Raw genomic sequence first — 24,089 nt, 5'->3', positions numbered from 1 at the left:
CTTAATGAAACTAGCAGGCAAATCTCATAACCTTCTCTTGGCATTCTGCCCATTCCATACAGCAAGCAAAAATCCAGTCTCCTTTCATTAACTTTTTCAGGTCTTACCATCAGCCCTTGCTTCAACACCATCTGATAACATGCCACTTTTCCCAGCATTATTTTCCTCGTTAGAGAAATATGAAGAATAGGTGGGATAGCTGGAGTTGTTCAGCAGGGAGAAGGCTTTAGGGAGACTTCACTATGGTCTTCCAGCATCTCAAGGGGTCTCATGAAAAGGAAAAAGGGTTTTTATAAAGGCAGATAGTGACAAGACAAAAGGCAATGGTTTTAAATTGCAAGAAGGCTAGGATTAAATTCTTTACTGTGAGGGCTAGGCACTGGAGCAGGATGCCCAGAAAAGTTGTGGGTGCCCTATCCCTGGCACTGTCCAAGACCAGGCTGGACAGGGCTTTGAGCAACCTGTTCTACTAGAAGGTATCCCTGTTCACAGCAATGAGGGTTGTAACTAGATGATCTTTAAGGTTCCTGGTTGAACTCAAACCATACTTTGATTCTCTGATTCCATTAATATTTTGTCTTGAAGCAAGTGCAAAGGCTGTGGTTCAATCGGTATTCATATCAGTTAGGGCAATCCAGAGTTACTTCTGTCATCTTCCTTAACAGGTTGTGCCCATGTCAGCTTTGTCACAATACTTCAGTGGGGAATTCCCAGATGGTTGGCACATACATATACTTTATCAGTATTGGTATGAGCAGTGTTAGTCAGGTAAAAGGTAATATATCTTATTAGCCTTGTTAATTGTACCAATGCATTAGGTTTTCACTTTGAGAGGAGAATAAGGATACTAAAGGAGCTTATAGCCAGGTGGGGATTGGCGTTTTTCCCCAGATAACAAGTGGCAGAATGAGAGGACAGTCTTAAGCTGTGCCAGAGGAGGTCTAGCTGGACATTAGAAAGAAATTCTCCACAGAAAGGCTCATTGTGCATTGGAATGGGCTGTCCAGGGAGGTGGTGGAGTCACTGTTACTGGAGGTGTTTAAGCAGACTGGTTGTGGCACTTAAGTTTTGGCGGTCTAGATGACAAGGTTCTATTATAGGCTGGACCAAATGATCTCACAGAATCTGTGATTCTGTGTGAAAGTGTTTGTAACGCTCTAGAACCACTGACACGGTGCGTTTTTTTATAAACTGAGAAATTTTGGAGGGGAGAGGGGGTGGGGATTTCTTTGCTTTTTTCCTTTAGGGTTTTTTTTCTGTTTGTTTGGTTGGTTTTGTTTTTTTGGGGAATTGTTTGCTCTCTGGCGGACGCTGCCTGCTGTTTCCCTCCTGGCAGGACAAGCTCCGCAGTCGCTTTCGCGGTGGCGCGGCAGCAGCAACGCTCGCAGCCCATGACGCGTGGGGCAGGGCCGGGCTGGGGGCCGGGCTGGGGGCCGGGCTGGGGGCCGGGCTGGGGGCCGGGCTGAGGGTTGAGGGCCGGGCTGAGGGTTGAGGGCCGGGCTGAGGGTTGAGGGCTGGACTGAGCGCTGAGGGCCGGGCTGAGGGCTGGGGGCCGGGCTGGGGGCAGGGCTGGGGGCCGGGCTGGGGGCCGGGCTGAGGGCTGAGGGCCGGGCTGAGGGCGGGCCCCGGGGCCGGGCTGAGGGCCGGGTCTCGGTGACCATGGCGGCGGCTATGGGGGAGGCGGGCGCGGCGGAGACGGCCGCGGCGCCCGACTACGAGCCGGGGGAGGTGTACACGCGCGCCTTCCGCGTGGGCGCCCTGGGCCTCGGCTGGCGGCGGCTGCTGGGGCCGCCCGACCTCTCGCTGGAGGAGGAGCTGGCGGAAGAGGCGGACGCAGACGTGGCGGCGGCGCTGGGCTGCGTACCGGGCACGGCGGCCGACCTGCGCGCCGTCTGCAGGTGGGGAAGCCCGGCTGCCTCCAGGCCGGGATTTGCGGCTGCGGTGCGAGGGGGATGCCGGTGGCCTCTCTCGGCGCTGGTGCGGGGGAGGTGGCTGGTGCTCTCGCCGAACGGCGCGGTGCTTCTTCAAGAGAGGCGGAAGGTGCTCGGGCAAAACCACTTCAGAGCAGCCTCTTCCGGGCCTGTGAAACGTTTGTTTCTAGTTCCCGAGTAATTAGAGAGTCAAAGACTGTCAGGGGGTTGGAATGGACCTTAAAGGCATATAGCCCCATGCCATGTCCAGGGACACATTCCAATAGACCAGATAGCTTAGAGCTCCATCGAGTCTGGCCTTCAACACAGCCAGAGTTCTAGCATCCACAGCTTCTCTGGACAACCAGTTCCGGTGCCTCACCACACTCACAGTAAAGAATTTCTTCCCAATACCGAATCTAAAGTTGCCCCTTTTTCATTTGTACTGAATACTCATTATCCTGTAGTAAAGTTCCTCATGAAGAATTGGTCACCAACATCTCCGGAGGCCAGATACGCAGAAAGACAAACAATTTTTCTGGAGAATAGTGCTCCAATAGGGGAGACTTTGTAACACAATGTGAATTTGAACAGTTTGATGCTTGAAGTTACATGGGTAAACTTTTAGCAACCTGGTACTGGTTAAGTACTTAAAGGTATCTGCACATCTTCATGGTTTTAGGAGGCACCAGTTGCACGGTGAAACATATACCTTACATGAAGAAATAAGCCAGGCATCTGTTTGTATTAACAAAGAATCATAAAATCACAGAATGGTTTGGGTTGGAAGAGACTTTAAAGATCATCCTGTTCCAATTACTCTGCCATGGACAGCTACACCTTTCACTAGACCAGGTTGCTCAAAGCTCAAAGCCCCATCCAGCCTGCCCTTGAACACTTCTAGGGATGGGCTTCCACAGTTTCTCTGGGCAGCCTGTTCCAGTGCCTCAACACTGTCACAGCATTTCTTCCTAATACTAATTCCACTCTTTTAGTTTGAATCCCTTAAAATCATTTAGAGTAGTTCAGGTAGCTGGCAGCATACAGTACCTGTTGAGTGTCTCTTGGTCCTTCGCTTCCACTGACTTGTTTTTCTCAGGGTAGTGGTGAAGTCAGAGCCATTTAAGTGCTTCGTGGGTGCTGAACCAGCAGCATCATCTCACACGCTATGGCTGCAAGGCTTTCCGGTCACATGGATAGTAAGAATTGTCCTTCACCTGTTGAAAGGCCTGATTTCAGGCAGTAATTCCTGTAGAAAGCATCACAGTTGGTAATTTATCTGTAGTCCATCAGTAAGGAAGACATGCCAGAGTTCTGATTCTATCTGTATAGTTTTGTGCTTCAGCTGTCACTGTTCTAGTGACTAGCATAAATTTTTACCATTATTAGACTTAGTAAAAATAGACGATGATATTGGTTTAAAAAAAAATGTATTCTGTATTCTGGTGTGGCAGAAACTATGGCAATTACTCTGTAAGCTCTTCCAGTGTAGATGGTCCCTGATTTCTCCTGTACTCCTTATTCTCTGGCAACTCTATTGCCTGATCCTGTGTGTTGCTGTTTTCATTTGAATTCCAAGGACCTTTTCCTGTTGTTTCTTTATTTTTCTCCACGTTCCTTCTGCTTTTTTCTTCTGTTCTGCTTTCTTCAGTTTACACCTGCTGTATTTCACTTGCTGTCTGCATTTGCTGGTGTTACAGAGCAGTGCTGTCTGTTTGAGGCTGAGTGTACTGTCAGTGGTGGTTGTTTAGGAAAGAGGAAAAAGGCTGGTGATCTATGACAGGGAGAAAACTGATCATCTGGCAGACTTTTGTTGGCTTTGCAGGAGAATGAAGCTAAACCTGCACATCCTGGTGTGACCTTTCCCCTGTTCAGGCTGGAATCCCAATCCGTAATCTCCATGTGCTTTTGCTTTTAAATTAAGGAGCACTAGCCTCTTGAATCTCTCCTTAACATTGACCAACCTCCAACTGGTACCTCTGATCACTTCTACTCACCTGCTCTGAGCTGCTCATATTCCTCCCTTGAGCAGAGATGAGAACAGTGGGGTACACCAAGATCTGTTCTATAATATCCTGAGATCACGTGTATTACTGGTGTAAATATAACTTTACAAGTGCCGAAATGAACGCATGATAGAAATAAACACAGATTTTTGTGACTCTAAACTTAGGAAGCTTCTGACAAATTAAGAAGGTTTTCTTTGGGCAGAAGAAAGATAGGAAGATGTGGACACTCCTACATCTATTTTTAAAATAGTGTTAGATTAAAAGAATCTTTCATGGATTCAGGTTGAAGTTTTTCAGTATCTGTCATTAAATTTTTGTAGAGTAGTGACATTTAAGTATTCCTGACAATGTAGAGTTTTCTGGTGAGGAGAAATGTTATTGAACTGAATACATTGAAATAAAATTTCCTTGAAATACAGTACATTGAAATGTATAATGTTTAAATTATTTTATTTTAATAACTCTTTGGGCACCCCCAATATGGTTATTGTGGGATTTTTTTGTTTGGTTGCTTTAGTGTTTGTTTGGTTTGGTTTTTGTTTGTTTTTTTTCAGTATTTTGGGGTTTTTTGTGTTTGTTTTTTTTTTTTTGGTTGGGATTTCTTTTGTTTATTTGTTGGTTCATTTTTTGTTGTTGCTATACTTGTTTGTTTTTGTTTTATTATTATTATTTTACTATATTTTCTTCCTGTAATAGATTCCTACAGACAGAATGCAGGAAAAAATTGGTATCTTCATCCACTTGCATTTGACTCAGTAAGAATGCCTTGCCTATTGCAAGTTATATCAAGTTGTATGCTGATAATCATTATAGAGATTGCTTGTGTTTTCATCAGATCATAAACAGGTGTAAAATTGTGTCTTTATCTGGAAGATTCCATAAGTAATTCTCTTTACCAAGGTGTCAAAAGAGAAAAATTCTAGGTTTTGTTCAAGTGCCTCAGGAGTCTGTGAGCAAACAAGTATTTATTCATAATTGGTGCTGGAGTGACTGAAGTTGTTGAATGTTGGAGATGCTAAGTTATGTTATTCTGTTTTGTCTTCTGTGTCATTTGTTGTGTGCATGTGTAGGGCAGGCTAAGCCTCAAATCACTGTGGATTTTAGGTAGGTCAAGAGAGGTGAGGCTTGCAGGTACCTTATTCAACTTCAGCCCTAATTCACCTTCTAGTTTTATTAGAGGGGGTAGTTGTAAATATCTCTTGGGATGTGTTATAAAGCTGCATTAAGCTAGCATTAACGTCTTAACGTATTAGTATTTCACGTCTCGTGGTATTAGTGTCTCAAAGGTGATGAAAGTAGTACCTTTAAAATATGTGCAATATAAAGAGTAATATGGACATTGTAGCTGCTTATTATAAAGTATCAGGCCAAATGCTAAAGTATCTTTGAATTTCTAAAAGAGAAAACTCATTGTGCTGCTAGAATATTCTGGGAAAGGTAAAGTCACAGTGATTAAGTGCTTCATTGGTAGTCTGTTTCCAAGTCTACATTTCCAGAGAGTTTCTTTTGCATTTTTATTTCTGGTCACCTTAAAATATCTCCATAGGGGACATAAATTCAGATAACACTTTGCATGTGGCTTTTTTCAAACTTTCAACTATTGTTCCTCATTAGTGTCCTGCACTTCACCTTGGTTTCAATTAAACAGCATGGCCAGTGTTTTCCTCTCTGTTGCAACTATGCAACTGAATGAATTGCAGGATGCAGGAACAGTCTCTGAGGGGACACAGCAGGATCCCAGTCTTGTGGCAGGCAGGAGTGAGGGTGTTCCTAGTGCGAACTCTGTCTTGCATGCGCTTCTGTGTCTTAAGTGTCTGACATTGACTTAGCCTTCATTTCTGGAGGGTCAGCATATACTTTGTGTTTGTAAAGCTTGATTTCCTCAGGACCATGGACCAAGCATTGCTTATGTGGTTCCACTGGCAGCAGTGGAGTTACACAGTGGGAGCTCCAGCATGGCCTATGTGTAAGGCCACACAGCAAAGCCTTTCAAGACTTCGGTGTATGTGGTACAAAAACACATGTAATTAATTATTAGAATGAGTTCTAATACTAAAAATGGTGCTCTGCTTTACCTTTAGAAATTGATGGTTTCTGACTTTTCAGAAGTGAGAAGGGACAGTACTAGTGCATGCAAGCTTCCACGGAACTTGTCAGGGGTTCAATGTCAGTATCTCTTTACACTAGATACCTTTCAGTCCTTACAAGGAAAAAGAAGAAGCAGTTTTAATGACAATGATTTTACATAGTGTCTGCTTGTAGCAGGTTTTCTGGGGATATTAGTTTTTTCCCTGAAGCAGGCAATTAATGGTCATGGTGTGGATAGCACAGTCAGAGATCCCACCTAGGGCTATGGGAAGAAAGAAAAGCACAAGTGTTGTTAGTAACATCTGACATATTATTGGTGGGTTCCGGCACAGAAGTGATATGGGAAACTGTCACTTTTGATGCAAGTGAAACTTCACAATGGTAGGTAATAGACATTTTCAGATGCTTCAAATAATACCTGTGGTGTTTAAATAACTGAATATGTAGTCATTTCCTCAAAATGGTACTTAATCTAGTGACTTGGTCTCTGTGGTGAATAGGATCACTGATCCATGTGGTGAAGATTTTGCATAAATAATTTGGTCATGCTGTCAGTTTTACAGAAAGGATCGGTTGTGAGTTGATTTATCTGTCAGGGGTTATCCTTTACTTTATTATGTGGACTGCTTGTAACACAGCTCTATGCTATGTGGAGAACAACCGTATCTAAAAGGTTAATGGTTGAACTGTGTTCTCCAAAGTGCTGTTCTCCATCTTTCTGTTAGTTAAATTACTATTTCTCAGCTGTGTTTCAGTCTACATTTGACACAGGATTCACTTGGTTGTCTCTGCCTCCACTTCCTCAAGTGGGAATCTAAGCACAAGGTTCATTCTGTTTCCAGGAGGTTGTGGCTCATTACTGTAAAGTTCATTTTAAAATGGTATTTCTGAAAGAATCCCATTTTCTCAGTAACTTAAAAAAATTATTTTCTGTTTGAGGTGAAAACTGTGAAACAGAAAGTTTAAAACTTTGTATGTTGCTGAATGAAAAATAACTAAACAATAGTAAATTCATATTACTGTCAATACAGAGTGACTTTATTGGCTCATCAGAAGAAAGCCATCTGTCCACAATCAAAATTTTTTCTCTGACTTTTGCTTATTGTCAGCTTATAACAGTTGATTCCAGACTTCTATTTCTCAATTACTTTGTACTCCTATGCAGTTCCACTCCAAAGGGTTATTCATTACTGCAGTGATATTATTGTTGACATAGGGAATGAAAGAATATAATGGAATAATTAATGTTATTGAGGATAAATGGTATGGTCCGAAAGGTTTTCCTGAACTTCACCAGTCGTAGTTTTGTCCGATAAAGAGATGGGTTTGTGCAAGAGTTTGCTGGGATTCAAACTGCAGGTGGACTTAGACACTGGAGTAAGCCCTGCCTTTTAGACTGCAAAAGAGAAGAGACAAAAGCAGCCAAGTCTCATTCAAAGCAGTTCTCTGTTTTAAATATGTTTTTTCCTCAGACTATCTTTAAGCTGGATAAAATTCTATTGTGATTAATGCAAAATGCTTCTGGGAAGGACTACAGAGGAAGGGATGTGCATATGATGATTCCTCTGATTCTGGTGTGCTGCAGTGCACAACCTGAAATGGGAACTCATAAATGGAACCAGGTATGAAACCACCTCTGGGTTCCTGCCTCTCGTACTTGTACACATACTGTGAGAAATCACTGCTGTGTCCAAAGAGGACAGCTCTAGATTTAGATTAAATATCAAGAAGAAATTGTTTACTCTGTAGAGTGGTGAGGCACTGGAACAGGTTGCCCAGAGAATTTGTGGATGTTCCATCCCTGGAAGTTAGAGAAGGTTGGATGTGCCCCTGAGCAACCTGGTCCAGTGAAAAGTGTCCATGCCAATGCTGCTGGGGGGAATGGAACTAGATGATCTTGTAAGGTCCCTTCTAACCAAACTGTTCTATGTTTTTGTGATTCTGTCTGTTATTTTTTTATTGTTCCAGCATTGATATGTTAATGTGTTCTGAAAAAGAAGAGGACCCAGATGTTATTCCTGAAGATAGCAGTCTGCTCACTCTTCGGTATGCTATTGGAGTGCTCTCATGGTACTCTTATTTGGGGTGGGTGGAAAATCAGCATGGAAGTATGGCTGGCTGCTTATTCCCTTCAAAGGCAATGCTTTCTGGAGCACCATGCAAAAATACCATAAGGGCAGAAACACCAGTTTATGACGGGGCCATTGGTATGAGTCTCCTGCTTGAATGTTGCTTAGGAATTTTTATTAAGATATACAGAATATGCCGTCTTTCTTATTGGAAAAGGATTTCTGCACCTAGGTGCTTCTGAAGTGATGCCTGAATTTGGAGTGTGCAGGGGCTGTCTGATAATCATGTGTGTGAGGTTCCTCCAAAGAAACCTGACTCATACCTCTAAGTAACACAGTCATACTGTAACAGCCAGACTGTAAGTATTGATGCTGTAACCAGATAACCTCTTTATATGAACCCAATCTGTTTTGTTGAATTTTGTTTTGTTCATGGAATTCACTGATACTGCTGGTGCATTTCAGAGGTTAACCAATATATGTAAGGTTTCTATCAACTGGCAAACTTGGCCAGTTCAGGCCTTTGCTGTACTACATATCATTAATGTAAAGCAATGTGTTTAGACTGTGATCAGTGTTAAGCCTGATTGTTACTGAAGATCCTTGAGAGGGTCTAGAGGATAAGTAAACTTGTCCTGAATGTTAAGGATTAGGTGCTCATGCAGTGGTTAAATGTATTTTAGTCAGTATTCTACTTTTGATACTCTTTCTTCTAGAAATGATAATGAAGGTTTGTTTTCAGATTTTTCTGAAGTGTCTATGATATGGGGCTGAGAAAGAATATTTGTGTGTTGTTTTTTAACTTGTGTTTTGCTTGAACATGAGTTCAGTTTTTTTTGAAGTTGAAAGAATTGTTGAAATAGCTTCCTCAAAGGCCACAAAGTGTTTTGTCTTAGGACAATGTCTTCAAACAACATTTTGCTATTTTTTATTTTGAGTGTAAAGTTACTCACAAACAATCTGTCATTTGCAGTTAAGGAGGGAAAAAAAACACCGGCTGAAGTGCACAAGCTGACCTGTGCCCTGTCAGGTTTTATGAGAGTCAGGAGATGAGTATTTTAAGTCATTCTGTCCCATTAAGACAGACAGTAATCCTTTTCTTTGAAAACTGCTTCGTAGTAGTTTGTGTCATTTAAAAGTACGAAATTCTTGAAATTCTACATGGAAATTGTTGAATGAAATTTTGTCTTGCGTTCCTACCCTTCAGAATTAGAAAGAAGGCCTTAGAAAGGAGAGAAGAAACAATTATTGTGGATCGGGCTTGCAGACAAGAAACTCTTACCTATGAGATGGTAAGTTGCCTGTCATCTTATAGGTAGTCAAGACATCCAAAATCCAACTTCTGGTTGCTTTTTATTCACCACTATGAAATGTACACTGTAAATGTTTGCAGATACAAGTTTGCAAGTAGTAATTAAGGATAAAGACATTTTATAAAAAGATAGGACAGGAAGTCTGCTCTTTCTGTTAATACTGGATGTATTTAAGAAGCAACTCCAGCTCGTTACCACTAGATGACTGCTTTTTTTAAGTGCTGTGAACTTACAGCTAGACATAGAGCTAGACAAAATGTGTGATGGCTTTGCTCCTGGAGTCCGGTGTTGGAAACTAAGCTTCAGTGCATGAATGATTATTAGCTAGTTTTAGTAGGGCTGAAAGAAGGGACAGTAGCAGCACAGTGGTGGTAAATTCCTAATTCTGAGCTTTGTAACCCAAGTTTTTCAGCCATTCTGAACTGCCAGGAACCAAGAGTGTAGTCATCAGCCCCTCCAGTAAGTCTTACTGGAATTTTTTAACTATGCTTAATACATTTTTTTAATGATTTCTTGACAACCATTGAAGTCTTAAACAACAAAACCTCAATTCATAAATGTTCATAGAATCATTAAGGTTAAAAGACCTTTAGGATTGTTGACCCCAACCATTACTTTAAACACTGCCAGATCCACCACTAAACTGTGTCCCTAAGCACCACATATACACATTCTTTGAACTCTTTCAGGGACACTGAAGTGCTGGAGTACATGGCTTGAACAAGCCATGAGCTGCTGTAAAAATTAGGAACAGAAGTGTAGTGAGGAAAGAACCTCATGTAACTACTAGACTTGTTTTTCCCCTTGAGGTTTCCTGGTCTGTCCTGAGTTATCATGTTTCAGCTGTTCAGAGACCTAGGCACATTTTGTAAACACCATGATGCTACTACTCTGCTGGACTTTTAGCCTGGGGATTATCTGAGAAAATATTAGCAACAGAAACTTTCATAAAGGGATTCAATGAGTGGTGTCTTACTGCTGCCTCTGAAGAATGAGCACATGGTCATTCATTGCATTCTTTAAGCAAGCTGTGTCAGAGCTGTGATTCTGTGGTTGGGACCATGATGCCTTCATACAGGAGAGCAGTAAGAAACTGCTCAAGGAATATGTCACATGAAGAAGGCTGATGCAAGGCAGAGAGCACGAATATATCTGAGTCTCACAGGACTACAAGTTCCCATTACTGAATCTGAGGAATACTCCGTGCTGGTGGGAGGTGTTTGTGCAGGCAGTATTCTCTCTTGATTTGTTGGAAAGGGAGGAAACTGCCACAGAAAAGTATTCTCCCTCATTCTCACTGCTGGGCTGTGTCTTAAATACAAAGCAGGATGGAAATTTAGGAATGCATTTACTTATTTTATAAAACACAGTCCTGTGGCAAGGGCAGTGCTGGGTTTTGGGTTTGGATTTTGGAGAAATTGTGGCCTCCAGCTATGTCTAGCTTCCCTAATAAGAGGAAGTGTTGCACTGACTGTAATTTTCCTATATTTCATTTTGTGTATATTTTCTAGGTTAGTGGTTCCCAAGTTAAGGGTTGCAATCCCCTTTTATATATAAAAGCATTCAAAGAGCATTTCAAAGCCTTAAGTGGTGAAAGTTGGTAGCAGCTGGGTTCCATGAAGGCAGAATGACAGCAGCCTCTAATTCCTTTATGTGGGGCCTGTCAATAGCGAATGAGCAGCCAGCTGTCTTGTAACAAAGCTGAGAAATGAAGGAGCATGCTTGAAATCAATAATTGGAGAAGTTTCTCACCTTTCTACCTTGAAGGAAGTAGTCCGTTTTCAATTCAGAAGGTTACATGAAGTCAAAAATGAGTTAGCATTTCTCAGACTCTCAGTCATGCAGGGTTTATTTTACATATATATATGTGTGTGTGTGTGTGTATGTGTATATATATGTATATGGTTTCCAATATAATACATACATGCGTGTGTGTGTTTGTATGTTTTTCCAGGAGTCACTTGCGACTGGAAAGAGGCCAGACAATCCAACAGATCTAATTGAGGAGGGAGAACTACTTTTAACCCTGAACATCTTTTATCCTGTTATATTTCAGAAGGTTGGTATGAAATTCTCTGGGTTGGGTTCTGAGTCTTTCCTATTCAGGTGCTCTCCCAAGCTGCTAAAATCAGTGAGTCTACTGAAGACTTTATAAACTCTTCAACTCTGGTAATTTCATAAGGCTCTTGTAGCATCTAGCTTTCATTCAGTTAATGGTTTACATAACAAAACTCATACAATAATTATTCAGTTGTTAATTTATTTTACAGAAAGCTCAAAGCCTGAAACTAAATACATGAAAATTAAGGTACTCTTTCTGGATTTGGTATAAGTGAGCTCAGACTTTCTGTCTTTTCTGCACTTATTGATGCAGAATGTAACTTTTGAGTTTCTGAACAAAACTATTAAGTGTCAGTCATAAGAGAGGCCGTGGCAAGATGCTCTTCAGAGAAGTGATAAGCCAGATGCTGCCAGTAATGACCTTAAGCTGTCAAATGAAGAGCAGTGCTGATGCTGACAAGTTATAATTTATCTGAATATATGTGTATGCTGTGTTCTTTGTAGCATAAGGATCACAAACCCTACCAAACAGTCCTTGTCTTGGGCAGCCAGAAGCTCACTGAGCTGAGAGACTCGATTTCCTGCGTCAGTGACCTCCAGATAGGTGGTGAGTTCAGCAGTCAGCCAGATCAAGCACCAGAGCACATCAGCAAGGTAAAACTTCCTATGTGGAACCCTCTACATGTGTGGGAGTCTTGAAAACAGAGAGGGAGGCAGAGTTTTGTCTTGTTTTGTCTTCAGCACTAAATTCAGCTCCATTGGTTCTGCCTGTTGGTTGCACTGCAAGTAAATACCTCATAGTGGCATTACCAAGATGATCTGTTTTGTGCAATATCAAGAAAAACATCATTATTGCTACTGCTAGGAAGTGTCTACACAAGCAGTGAGTTTTGTATTGATGTATTTCTGTGGACTGATTTTATTTTGCACTGAAACACCAGAGATAATAGCTTAATCCCACTAATAATGATAAGTTAGACCATCCCACTGTGCTTTGTTGTTTGCAACTGGATCCTGATCAAACGTAGGGATGAAGATTATTCTTCTCTTCCAAAGTTGCTACGTGTTTTCTGCATAAGAAAAAAACAAGTCATCTAGTTGAAAAAACTGAAATTGAATCACTTCTATCATACATTGTATGACATATAATATATGTCATATCACAAAATGGCTGAGGTTGAAAGAGACTTGTGGAGGTCATCTGGTCTACTCTCTCTGCTCAAGCAAGGCCACCTACAGCTGGTTGTCCATGACCATGTCCAGACATTTTTTGCATATCTCCAAGAATGGAGGTTGCACAGTCTCCCTGGACAATCTGTGTCAGTGTTCAGTAACCTGTGTCAGTAAAGAAGTGTTTCTTGAGATTCAGGGGAACTGCATATGTTTCAGTTTGTGCTTATTAACCTGAACCTCTCACTCAAAATGAGCCTGGCTCCATCCTCCTTGCACCCTCCTTAGAGGTATTGTGTATGTTAATAAGATTCCCCTACCTGACCTTTCTCTTCAGGGTTCTAACTCACAGCTCTCTCAGCCACTCATTTTAGGAGAGATGCTGCAGTCCCTTCATCTTCATGGCCCTTGTGGTATTCTTTCTCCAATATGTCCATGTCTCTCTTATACTGAGCATCCAAGAACTGAAGACAGGACTTTAGGTGTGGCATCCCTTGTTCTGTGGAGTACTGAAGGATCACCTCCCTTAACCTGCTGGTGGTATTTTATCTAATGCAGTGCAGGATCCCATCAGCTCCATCTGCTGTCTTTGCTGCAAGGACATGTTGTTGCCTCATGTTCAATTTGGGATCTGCCGGGATCCCCAGGTTCTTTTTGCCTAGCTGCTGTCCAGCTGAGTGGTCCTCAGCATACAGTGGAGCACCAGCTTGTTTATCCCCAGGGGCAAGACCTTGCAAGTCTCCTTGCTTAACCTCACCAAGTTCTTGTTGGCCCATTACTCTGGGCTGTTAAGATTCCTTTGGCTGGCAACAGGATCATCTGGTGTATCAGCCACCAGGCTGATCAGAGGTAACAGGCAGAAGTGAATCAAAGAGTCTGAATGCAAAACACATTCCTACCACTGTGTCTTCATGCAGGTCATCTGAGAAGTCCTGTCATTGGTCCCGGTGTCTTCTTTACCTGTGTTTTGACAGCCTAGAGTTAATAGCTTAAAAAGAGACCTCTGGTCACAAATGAGCGTCCCCAGACTGGTCTGGTGATGGAGAGTGCCTGGTTGTCCATGGTTTTCTCATTTAGAATAAATAGGGAAAATCTATTTTGAGTCCTTGAAGAGTGGCCAAGGGAGAAAAGGAGGCTCAAGAGAGACATTATCACTCTCTACAGCTATCTGAAAGGAGGGTGAGGCAAGTGTAGCCAGGTATGGGGCCAGTTCTCCTGGGTAACAAGAAACAGGATTAGAGGAAACAGCCTCCAATTGCACCAAAGAAGGTTTAGATTGGATATTAGGAAATATTTCTTCACGGCTAGGATGGTCAGACATTGGAACAAGCTACCCAGGGAAGTTGTGGCATCATCAGCTATTAAAGTGTTCAAAAATGTGTGGATGTGGCACCTGGGACATAGTTTAGTGGTGAACATGGCAGTGCTAGGTTGATGGTTGTACTTGATGAACTTAAAAGTTTTTTACAACCTTAATAATTCTATGATTCTGTTCCAATGACTTCCTGAGGCCTCAGCATGCATGGTAGCTGCTTTGGAAGACAAATGCTTTCACTGTGAATCGCCCCTTCCTCTTTCCCTCCCGCTCTTACTGCTGAGCACAGCACCATGTGATGTGGGATGTTCTTTTTGGGTCTGTTTGCATCAACTGTACCAGCTACATTTCCTCTCAGCCTCTCACCCAGCCCCAGCCCACTGGTCTTGGGGAGACTTGGAGAGACAGCCTTGAAGCTGTGCAAGCACTGCTCAGCAGTAGCCAGAACACTGGTGTATTATCAACTCCCCCTCATCAAAAATGCAGAGAGTGCACAGGGGCTGCTGTGAAGCAAGTTAACTCCATACCAAGTTAACTCTGTGCATTTGATCGGAGCACAAAGTGCTTCTTACTGAAATGACAGAATAATTGAAGCCTTGTCCCCTGCATGCATGCTCACATATGCACAGCTACACATGATAGCACTTCCTGGTCACATCTGTATAAAAGGTCAGACAGGCAATTCTGGAAGGTCCAATCACCTCACTTCTAGGGTCTCACAAGAAAATCTATCATCCTTCAAAATTATTCCTTAATTACAAAGCTTATCACATGTAGACAGTCCATTTGTAACATTCTCTTCCATCAAAGAAAATTAACAATTTATGGCACTCATACCCGCAGTGCAAGAGTCACCAGATGCCAACTGAACTCCACAAGCTGAGCTAAACATTAACTTCCCATCACTATGTTCTCTGAACCATATCTCCAAGTGCCACATTCATACACCTTTACAACATTCCCAGGGATGGTGATTTCACCAGTTCCCTGAGCAGCTTATTCCACTGCCTGACCATCATCTGCTGAAGGGAAATAGGGAGTAAGTCTCCTTTTTTTTTTTTTTACTTTGCTTCTGCATGCAGCCTTTGCTTTTTCTCATTAAACTGCCTTTATCTGAGCCCATGAGCTTGCCTGTGTTACTTTGTTTGCCCAGTGCTGTTAAGAAAGAGGAGTGAGAGAGCAGCTGGATAGGTGTCTGGTAGCCATCCAAAGTAAACACACTGCATCTTGCTAATTTTTAAAAATATTATTCTTTTTTAAAGTCAGTGCCTTGAAATTACGGAATTTGTGCAGTGATGCCTGTGTTCTGTATTTTTGTAGAAGTCCATAACTGCTATGATGGGGACAGAAATAAGAGAAGAGCATTACAGTAACCTGTAATGCCTTGAGAACAGTATCAGCACAGTAGCTGCGTAGTTTGCAGTCATATGATATGAGCCTAGCTGTCACATCAGCATCTACAATCAAAGCAGAACTTTTCTTTGACACCTATAGAATGAGGTCTCTTAATATACTTTAGATACCTAAAATGCTTGGATTTTTGGCATGTTTTTTTTTAAGGTATTTATTCTTTCATACCACTAATGGAGACCTCTCTCTCTGTCTCTCAGGATCTCTACAAATCTGCCTTCTTCTATTTTGAGGGCATCTTCTATAATGATAAAAGATACCCAGAGTGCAGAGATCTGAGCAGGTACAGTATTTGGAAAACCTTAAGGAAGATAAAATTTGTTTTATTTTGTTTATGACTTGTGGTGTGACAGATACTGGAATATCTAGGGTATTAAGCTGGAATGGACTTTTCCTACTGTTTTTCCATGATTGTTTTTTACAGAGAAGTTTAACCTTATTTGCTCTACTTATTCCTTCCATTCACTTCCCTTTTGAAAGGAGTATGAACGCATTAACCCATTTAACCTGCAAATCCTTTTTTGCTCCGTTGAGATGGGATTTCTGTGTAAAGTGACAGGTGCCATTTTGTACTGGGTTTATAAGAACCTTCCCTACTTGTGATGGCAATCAAAAGACTTGCCTGTGAGGTAGAAAATGGGTCAGAAAGACAACAAGCTCAGCTGTGTGGCAGTGGTTGTTCTGCTCAGTCTTGAATGCCTTCATGGTAAAGTCAACATGGGGTCTGTATGGCTGATCAGAAAGGAAATCTGGTATTTTAAGAAAGTATGGTCTTGCTGATACACTAGTGAGATTTAGGAGAGCAAAATGTTTAAAATGGCTGGTATGGAAGAGCTGACCCCATTGGACCCTGTTGTTCTGCCAGACTTTGATGTGATTCAGGGAAATTAATATTTTACTTCTTGTGTCTGTCAACAACAATGGTCTTCACAGATGGGCTTGTCATAGGATACACAGCTTGCAGAGTTAGATGCCTTGTGAGTGGCCAGCGCCCTTGCAGTGATAAATTTTGGAAATGTAACTGCACCTGTCAGCTTTGTATTTCTCCTTGAAAAAACAAAACTAAAAAAAACCAACTTTTTAATTCTTTGAAATGAAGTCATTGACCAAGGGGGCAAAATGACCTGCTAGTAACTTGAATTATTGGACTAGTTAAGAAGTATTGTGCTGCGAACAGTCTGACCTGGATGGGTGCCATCAGGAGCATACACTGACTAAAACTCCTCAGCAAGCTGCCTGGTGAGGAATGAAAGGCAGATGTTCCGCAAGAACAGTGAACAGTTCTACAGTGTTGTAGTAGTGCTGTATCTCACCTTAAATTATTACCAAATGTTTTGAACCGTTTTAATTTCCATCATTTAACCATGTCTCAGTGAAGAGCTTTGCATGTCCCCAGGGCATCTTTTTCTCTGCATTCACAGTTCATAGCTTTGCTGTGCTGATGGCCTTTCTGTTTTCAGGACAATTATAGAGTGGTCAGAATCTCATGACAGAGGCTATGAGAATCTTCGGTCTGTTAAGATGGAGGATTATGTTTTTAATGATTTATACCTCAAAATTGGCTTTCCATACCTTTACTGCCACCAAGGGAACTGTGAACACATCATTATAATCACAGATATAAGGTAAGTTATTATTCTTTGGGAGTCCTTAGGCAAATGAAAGTAAGCCTTCTCTGGACAAACTTCAGATATTAAATGCTGAATGTTTGTTAGACTGACTTACTTGTTTTAAAATTATTTTGCTACCTTCTACAGAGCTTAAATTTTTCTTTCATATACATGGGAGTACCTGAAGGAAGGAGAGTAATCTTCCTTGCTTTTTTTGTTTTTGTTTTTTTTTTTGCCAATGTGTGACAGATTTACATACTGTTTCTGGAATACCAGAGAGCAGAATGTTGTAGGCTGTGACTAGACTCAACTGGACTGTTAGTTTGAACTTGAAGCTAAGGAGCAGGAGCTGAAAAGAGAATAGAGGAGTGGAAATAGTGGGTTGAGGTGGATAGGCCAGGAAGAGACAGAGAGGGTGATAGTACTGTGAGGTGGCAGCCACATCAGCCATAGAACTGTTGTGTAGATTTTGCTCATTGCGAAAAAGAGAGAGCACTCCTGTGGTTGTCTTGTAGTGGGTGACAGGTCATTTTCTGTTCCCAGGAGCCTGATGTATCAAAGTATTGATAAAACATGGTGCTTTCCGAAGGGAACATAACCCAGATAAAAGCATAGATGTTGCGCATAAATGATCTGAGCATTCACCTGACAAAAGTTTGTTAGTCTGTATAGGAGATAAAAGCTTTAAAAAGACCACAGAAAGGAGATGGTCTGAAGACTTCTGAGTTACTGCATAAGTTGAATTTACTTGTGACCATAAAATCCACATATGGTGCAACTAACAGTCTATATCCAGATCTTAATCTGTGTTAAGGAATGTTAAGCAGAAGTCTAATCATAGTTTGCATGAGACTTTAAATTATACCTTATTTTCAGTGTCCAGGTTTATGCTCAGATAAATTTCAATATGGCAATATCTTTATTGTATGTGTTATGTTTATTTATTTCCCTCAAGGCTTGTTCATCATGATGACTGTCTGGATAGGACTTTATATCCCTTGCTGGTCAAGAAACATTGGCTATGTACCAGAAAATGCTTTGTGTGCAACATGTATACAGCAAGGTATGCTACATTCTTGATGCTATTGTCATCTTAGTTAAGTCTTTCTAGGTGTTGCTACAAACTCCAAAAACAATAGTAAAAATCGAAGCTCTGTATATTTTTCATAATAATAATAATAATCTTCGCTCTTCAAGCAGTTGACCTCTCTCTAACCAGGAAAAGGCTTCCTGCAGGTAGTGTTCATTTGGAATTGATTCAGGAGTTTCAAAAGAACTAAATAAGTAAGAGATTAATTATTTGGCTCATGTTCTTTTGCGTATCTAGAGCTTGGCTATCTTATCAATTACTTTTGGAAATCCTGCTTTTGGGGGGAAAATGCTGCATTTTCCTCCTTTGCAAGGTATGTGTTTCAAATTCATTTACCAGAATTCATGGATCGCATTTGTTTAATCTAGCATCTACACAGGTATAGATCTGTCCAACTCTAATATAATAAAACCTAGAGCTTTTTAAAAGGCATTTAACTTTCCCCACAGGAAACTCCTAACCTCTGCCTGAAAACTGTGCTATGCAGCTATTCTTGAAGTAATTCTTTGTGATTTTCTGCATTTAAAGGAGAATTTTCTAAAATATTAATTTGGTGCTCTTTATTCACTTTAGTGATGTTTAGATACAAGACACACTTCCAATAATCAGTAGAAATTTCTCTAAAAACTAGGCTAGGCTCTCTGATTTTATAGATCTGAATGATTTATTTGCAAAAACACTGGTTTTCTTTTTTTTTCCCCTCAGGACAGCTTATGCTCTCAGCCTCTGTTTGACACGAGCAGCTGTGTCTTTGTTGTCTTGCTTGTTTGGCCTTAGACTTCTCTGGAATCAGGCAACGAGCCAATTCCCCTTGAGATGGGAGTCCATCCTAGTGCTCCTAGCAGAGCCCTGAGGATGCCTTCACAAGGACCTATAATCTCTGAAACATTTGGCCATAAGGGGAGGTGGAGCCAAAGGGTCAATATGGGGGAAAGATGGGATGGGGAGGGCATTACCAGAGGTGATGTAAATGCATTAAATTAAAACCAGGATTAAGCACTAAGCTTAAGTGGGGACATGCTAAACCATAGACAGCAGAGCTGCTTTGGCTGGCTGTCCAGTATGTTCTAATCTGTGCAGATAGCATCTGTAATCAAGGGAGGCCTTCAGCCGTTGTGGCATCTTGAGTGCTATCATAACTTAATTACTCAGTGACATGGCAGGCCCTTTTTGTACTTGTTGTGTTCATGTTAACTTCAGTGCTTGCTGGAGTGTGCTGCAATCCTCACCTTGTCCTGTCTGCATCATTTGGGTCCTGCTTTTATACTCCTAAATGGTTTTGATTACTCAGAGGAACTTGGGTCAGTACATGTCTGCTCCATTTCACAGTTTCTTGCATTAAGGGAAAAAAATATTTATCTTTTATGACTTAGATGGCCACAGGGTGGACAGACGATTCCTGTTATTTTTTTTTATGCACTGTACCAGCTACACAGGTTTGAGGAGTTTCTCAGGAAGTGCTGCTGTAGCTGCTGGGATTGACATGGAAGGAGTGTGGAGTTTGAAAATGAGCTGTATGTGTGGGATGGGAGATATGCAATATAGGTAGTACCTTGTGTATATAAAATTATTACTGATGTTTGTTGCTGCCATCCCCAGTCCTGAGTAAAATGTTGAGATGTTTGCCACAGGTGTGTTGCACTGGAAAAAAAACCACTTGTGTTTTGTAACCTGCAGGTGGGTAACCAACAGAGACAGTCTGGCACCAGAGGATCCTTGTTTCTTCTGTGATGTCTGTTTTCGGATGCTCCATTACGATGCAGAAGGCAATAAACTGGGCGAGTTTCTTGCATATCCTTACGTTGATCCTGGGATTTTCAACTGAAACTGACTTGTGCCAGGATTAATTCAGTGAATGACATTGTTGAATCTGTTGCTCTGGCTGTTAAAACCACTGGAAAGCTTGAGGTTTGAGCATACTGTGGGATCTTAGGTTAGGCTAGTAATCATCTCCCGTGAGCTGGAAGGAGTGCTTTGCACTTGAAGTCTATCTCGTGTGTTTTTCTGAGTAAGTATGATTTTATAGATACGTTGGCATGGAAAAATATAGTACACTTTTACAACATACAGTAGTTTGGATGCTATGGACTGTAAAATGTGGATGTTTGAGAGTGCCTGGCAAAAGAAACTATGATTTTGAGAAGCTCTGTGTATCCAAGGCTCTGTAAACATCTGAGCATGAGAACATGATTTGTATTTATCTTACCTTGAAAACTTAGGCAAGTGCCATATTTGAACAAGGGTGGATGGTACTGAATTTGTAGGGAGGAGAATGCTTTCTGAGAGAAAAGCTCAGAATGCTGGAACTCTTCAGTCTTTCCTACAAATGAAAGCTAAAGCTCACATCTGAAGGCTTCTGCTGTCCCTGGTTTCTGACTATGAGGACTGATTCAATAAAGAGGAAACTACATTTCACCATTATTCACTACTGAATTGTATCTTGCCTTTTAAATAATTTTGTCAACTGTTTACAGTGTATGCAGTGTTCATTGTACCCTTCTTCTTTTAATATCATTCTGTTACTATAAGTAATGGGTTTTTTTTTTTTATTAAAACTTGGCAAATTTGTAGTTCCTAATCTCTTTTTAAACTGAAAATCTGTCAAGACAGGATATTCTTTTTTATTAAAGTCTTCTGGAATTAAGAGGATGTTAGCAGAGATCTTTGTTGTTTAGGAAAGTTAGTGCTAACTGCTTTTCTTTTGGAAACTTCAGCTAGTTCTGGTTGGGGGAATACAGCCTATCCTGACAATTTAGATACAGAAAAGTGACAAACTGAATCCTGTTCAGGTCCTGTAGCTGCAGATCTGCCAGTGCTGACTTGATTATCTTAGATGTCCTGAAACAAAGGTATCTGAAGCACTTGCAAGACTCCACTAATCATTCCCTTATCTTACTGCTTTCTGATGGTGTATAAAGTCATATTTAAATAATAATATAAATCCATTCATTTTTTAGGAACAACAAAATTTTTTTTTCCTGTCTTGTAAACCAGTCAGCTGTTGGCCTGTGTATTTTAATGAAACAACCACTTGTAAAAGCAGGTGGTGATAGTTCTCTTAACCTTCAGGAATCTGCAGAAAAGGGAGTGCTCTGCCCATCACAACTGTGAAAGTCCAGCTGCTGGGGCTGGGCTGCTTTATGGTGCTGCAGCAGCTGCTTTAAATGTCCTTCACTATGCAGCTCTGGTTGCAACTTTTGCAACTTCAGCATGTGCCTCTTCCAAGTTGCTACTCCTTATTTTTCCCCTATCTCCTCCTCTTTCAGCTGTCTGCCATAAATATACAGGCTTCCCAATCCTCTTCAGTATTGGATTGGGTATCATACAGAGAGCTAGCTCGAGTTCTAAAGAAGCAATCAGTAGTTTTTTGAGGGGGGGGGAATTTTCTTTCTTTAGATGTAGAGAAAAGGCAAAATGTGGCTTGACTCTTTCATTAAATTGATTTGCCTCAAATAATGCTGTCTCTCACACAACCCATTTATCTTCTTAATTAAAAGTTAAGGTCAAATATATTTAAAAATTGGTGTCCCAGCAGATTAAGAAATTTTAGTGGGCCAGTCCCATGCTTCCAGTAAGGCAGAGAGAAGCTAGTCACAGTCTGGGTGTAGGAGTTGAGAGCATTCAATGCTTAACTACAGAACAGAGAAGAATCATATTAGAAGCTTGCTGTTTGTATGACGTGGTCCTATTTCATATTCAGTGATTCATCTTAACTGATAAAACAAAACTTAACTGATGGAACAAAAAGGTTACACTAAGTCATAGGTTTTAAAGATCCCAGAAGCTGTGATGGGACAACTGGGTCTGGTCTTGATTTGGTAAGTCTTTCTGAATGAGTCCTCTTAGTGAAATCCAGCATTGCATAATGGGCCCGTTTGTAGAGCCCGTTTGTAGAGCTAAATCTGTACAGCTGGATATTTGTTTTAGCAACTTATTAAATGCTATGAGTGTCTTCACGATGAAAATGACCAAGCAGGCATATTATTTCATGACAAAAAATGAGAAAAAAAATCTTAATGATCCCGTGTCTCTATGTTGAATCTCAAAAACATTAACCTGAATCTGTGGTTAGCTTTTGGAATTGATGTTTTTTTTATTAAACACTCATTGATTATGCAGTATGATCCTTCACAAGTTATTCCAAACTTCCCAAATGTATTGCGGATTCTCTCCCTAAAGAAAGTTTTTGCCTTGCTGACAAGGTGATACAAAACCCTCTTTCTTTTATTGAGGAAGAGGTGAAGTCCCTCTGATTTTACTGTTAGTAAAACATGATTGATATAGACAGTGCTATAGCACTTCCCAGTGCTATCCAGGCACTTGTAACATTACCACAGGAGTCCCCTGTATACTTGAATGATGAGCAACTCAACAGGGCTGCACAATACTTTAAGCTGTAGTAAACTTCATTCTTGACGTAGGGATGCTATTATTAAAGTTAACTCTGCTTTAAATTTTGTGCATAGCTGTGTTTTCTTTCTTGAGAAAGAATCAGTCTTATTCCTTGTAAGACTTTAAGTGACTCCCCAGTCAGTCTCAGCTCTTATGCTTGTATCTTTCAAGAGACACAGTTTAGGGCCACTTAGGCATCTTTCAAGATGAGATGATCCTTTCTGCAGTCTTACCAGACTTTGTGAATTTAGGTTATTTCTGATTTGGCAGTAAATTTAGGCAGCAAAAGCCCAAGCAGCTGTATGGACAGAATGATTGCATCACACAATCAGGATCTTCATCTCTGCATCCAATTTCAATTAGTGGTTTGAAGCAGTGTCAGGGTGACCCATTATATCTGAAACAGTTGTGACAGATGAGTTAGCTTATCAATACTTGTGTGAAAACTAGGTGGATCTGGCAATTCAGTATCCTTGTCAAATATACAGTACTTTTTTTTTCCTTTTTCTTTTTTGTTTTTTTTTTATAAGGTTTGATAAAAAGACATGGTCAAAATTGAGAAATGGTCAAAGTTGAGAAATGCTCTATGTGAGGATTTCCAGTAACATCTTCAGAGAAAAATCTTTCAAGGGTAAAAGTGGAAGTTGTTTGGGTTCCTTGAGGTTTCAATAAATACATCTTAAAAGATGTATTCAGTAAGATGTTTCACTAAGTATGTCTTATGGCTAGCTGGAATGTGGAAATCCACAAAATCCAGCATTTAATAACATACCTCTATTTGTAAGCTAAATGAGACTGATGGTCAAGCTGTACAGCCATGTCAGTTATTCCCCTTAACATCAATCTGTCATGAAGTGCTAGAGATTGCCAAAAGTCACAGTCTCTGGAGGCCAGTCATTGTGGCCATCTGCCAAAGACAGTTTCATACCGGAGCTGCCATGGTGATTGAACTCGCAGGTTTAACTTCAGGTATTGTCTTCAAGATCTGAAAGCTATTGAAACACGGGAGCAGGCAACCTCAAAATGTCAGAAGCCAACCTGGCAAAGCAGGAGGCCAGGTTAGCTGAGTAGGGATATTCTTTTTCAGTCCAGGCAGAACATGAGTGTGCTTGGTGAAGCAAGGCCAGGGGAGGAATATGGAGATGGTGCTCCCCACTGTAGGAAGAACATTTGTGGTCAAATCTCAACTGGGGTTGAAGCGTTTAAATATATCAATAGCAAAAGGCAGTGCAGAAAAGACATTGCCCCTCCTCTACAGGATGAGGATGGTCACCTCACCAACAGGGACATAGACAAGTCAGAGATGTTAATGCTTTTTCTTTGCCTCTCTTCAGCATGGGTTATGGGGCATGGGTCCCAGTGTCCTGAGCTGGAGGACCAGGACTGTGAGAATGATCAGCTCCCAGTGGACCTGCAGGATCTGCTGGGTCTGTTTGAAGTGTTTGGGGCTTGATGGAATTCATCCAAGAGTACTCAAAAGAGCTGTCTAATGTCACTGCAAGGTCTCGCAATGATTTTTGAATGGTTTTGGAAATTTGGAGAGGTCCCAGTCAACTGAAATCTGGCTAACATTGTCCCAGTTTTCAAGAAGGGCAAGAAGGATGACCCTGAAAACTATAGACCTGTCATAATTTCACTGACTGGTAAAATAA

The 24,089-nt window shown here is 41.1% G+C and overlaps 1 protein-coding gene across 1 annotated transcript; it reads left to right on the top strand.

The window, feature by feature from the left end:
* Positions 1 to 1,659: 1,659 nt before the first annotated feature.
* Positions 1,660 to 20,910, top strand: SNAPC3 (small nuclear RNA activating complex polypeptide 3). The gene is made up of 9 exons (XM_005522667.3): positions 1,660 to 1,898; positions 7,976 to 8,053; positions 9,284 to 9,368; positions 11,344 to 11,448; positions 11,955 to 12,104; positions 15,546 to 15,628; positions 16,806 to 16,970; positions 17,911 to 18,018; positions 19,723 to 20,910. Exons 1-9 carry the CDS (start codon positions 1,660 to 1,662, stop codon positions 19,868 to 19,870), a joined length of 1,161 nt encoding a protein of 386 aa, XP_005522724.2. The 3' UTR covers positions 19,871 to 20,910.
* Positions 20,911 to 24,089: the final 3,179 nt, after the last annotated feature.

This window comes from Pseudopodoces humilis, chromosome 4, assembly GCF_049639895.1.
Source record: "Pseudopodoces humilis isolate 2021_Gansu_Grassland_sample_001 chromosome 4, ASM4963989v1, whole genome shotgun sequence".
NCBI classification, from domain to species: Eukaryota; Metazoa; Chordata; class Aves; order Passeriformes; family Paridae; genus Pseudopodoces; species Pseudopodoces humilis.
The sequence above is the reverse complement of the archived record's forward strand: the minus strand, read 5'-3'. Positions and strand labels throughout refer to the sequence as shown.

Bases quoted from the DNA above. Each gene is read 5' to 3' on its own strand.
- SNAPC3 (XM_005522667.3), top strand. From the start codon at position 1,660: ATGGCGGCGGCTATGGGGGAGGCGGGCGCGGCGGAGACGGCCGCGGCG. The intron at 11,449-11,954 runs GTTGGTATGAAA...TGTTCTTTGTAG, and splicing joins ATCCTGTTATATTTCAGAAG to CATAAGGATCACAAACCCTA. The intron at 15,629-16,805 runs GTACAGTATTTG...TTCTGTTTTCAG, and splicing joins GAGTGCAGAGATCTGAGCAG to GACAATTATAGAGTGGTCAG.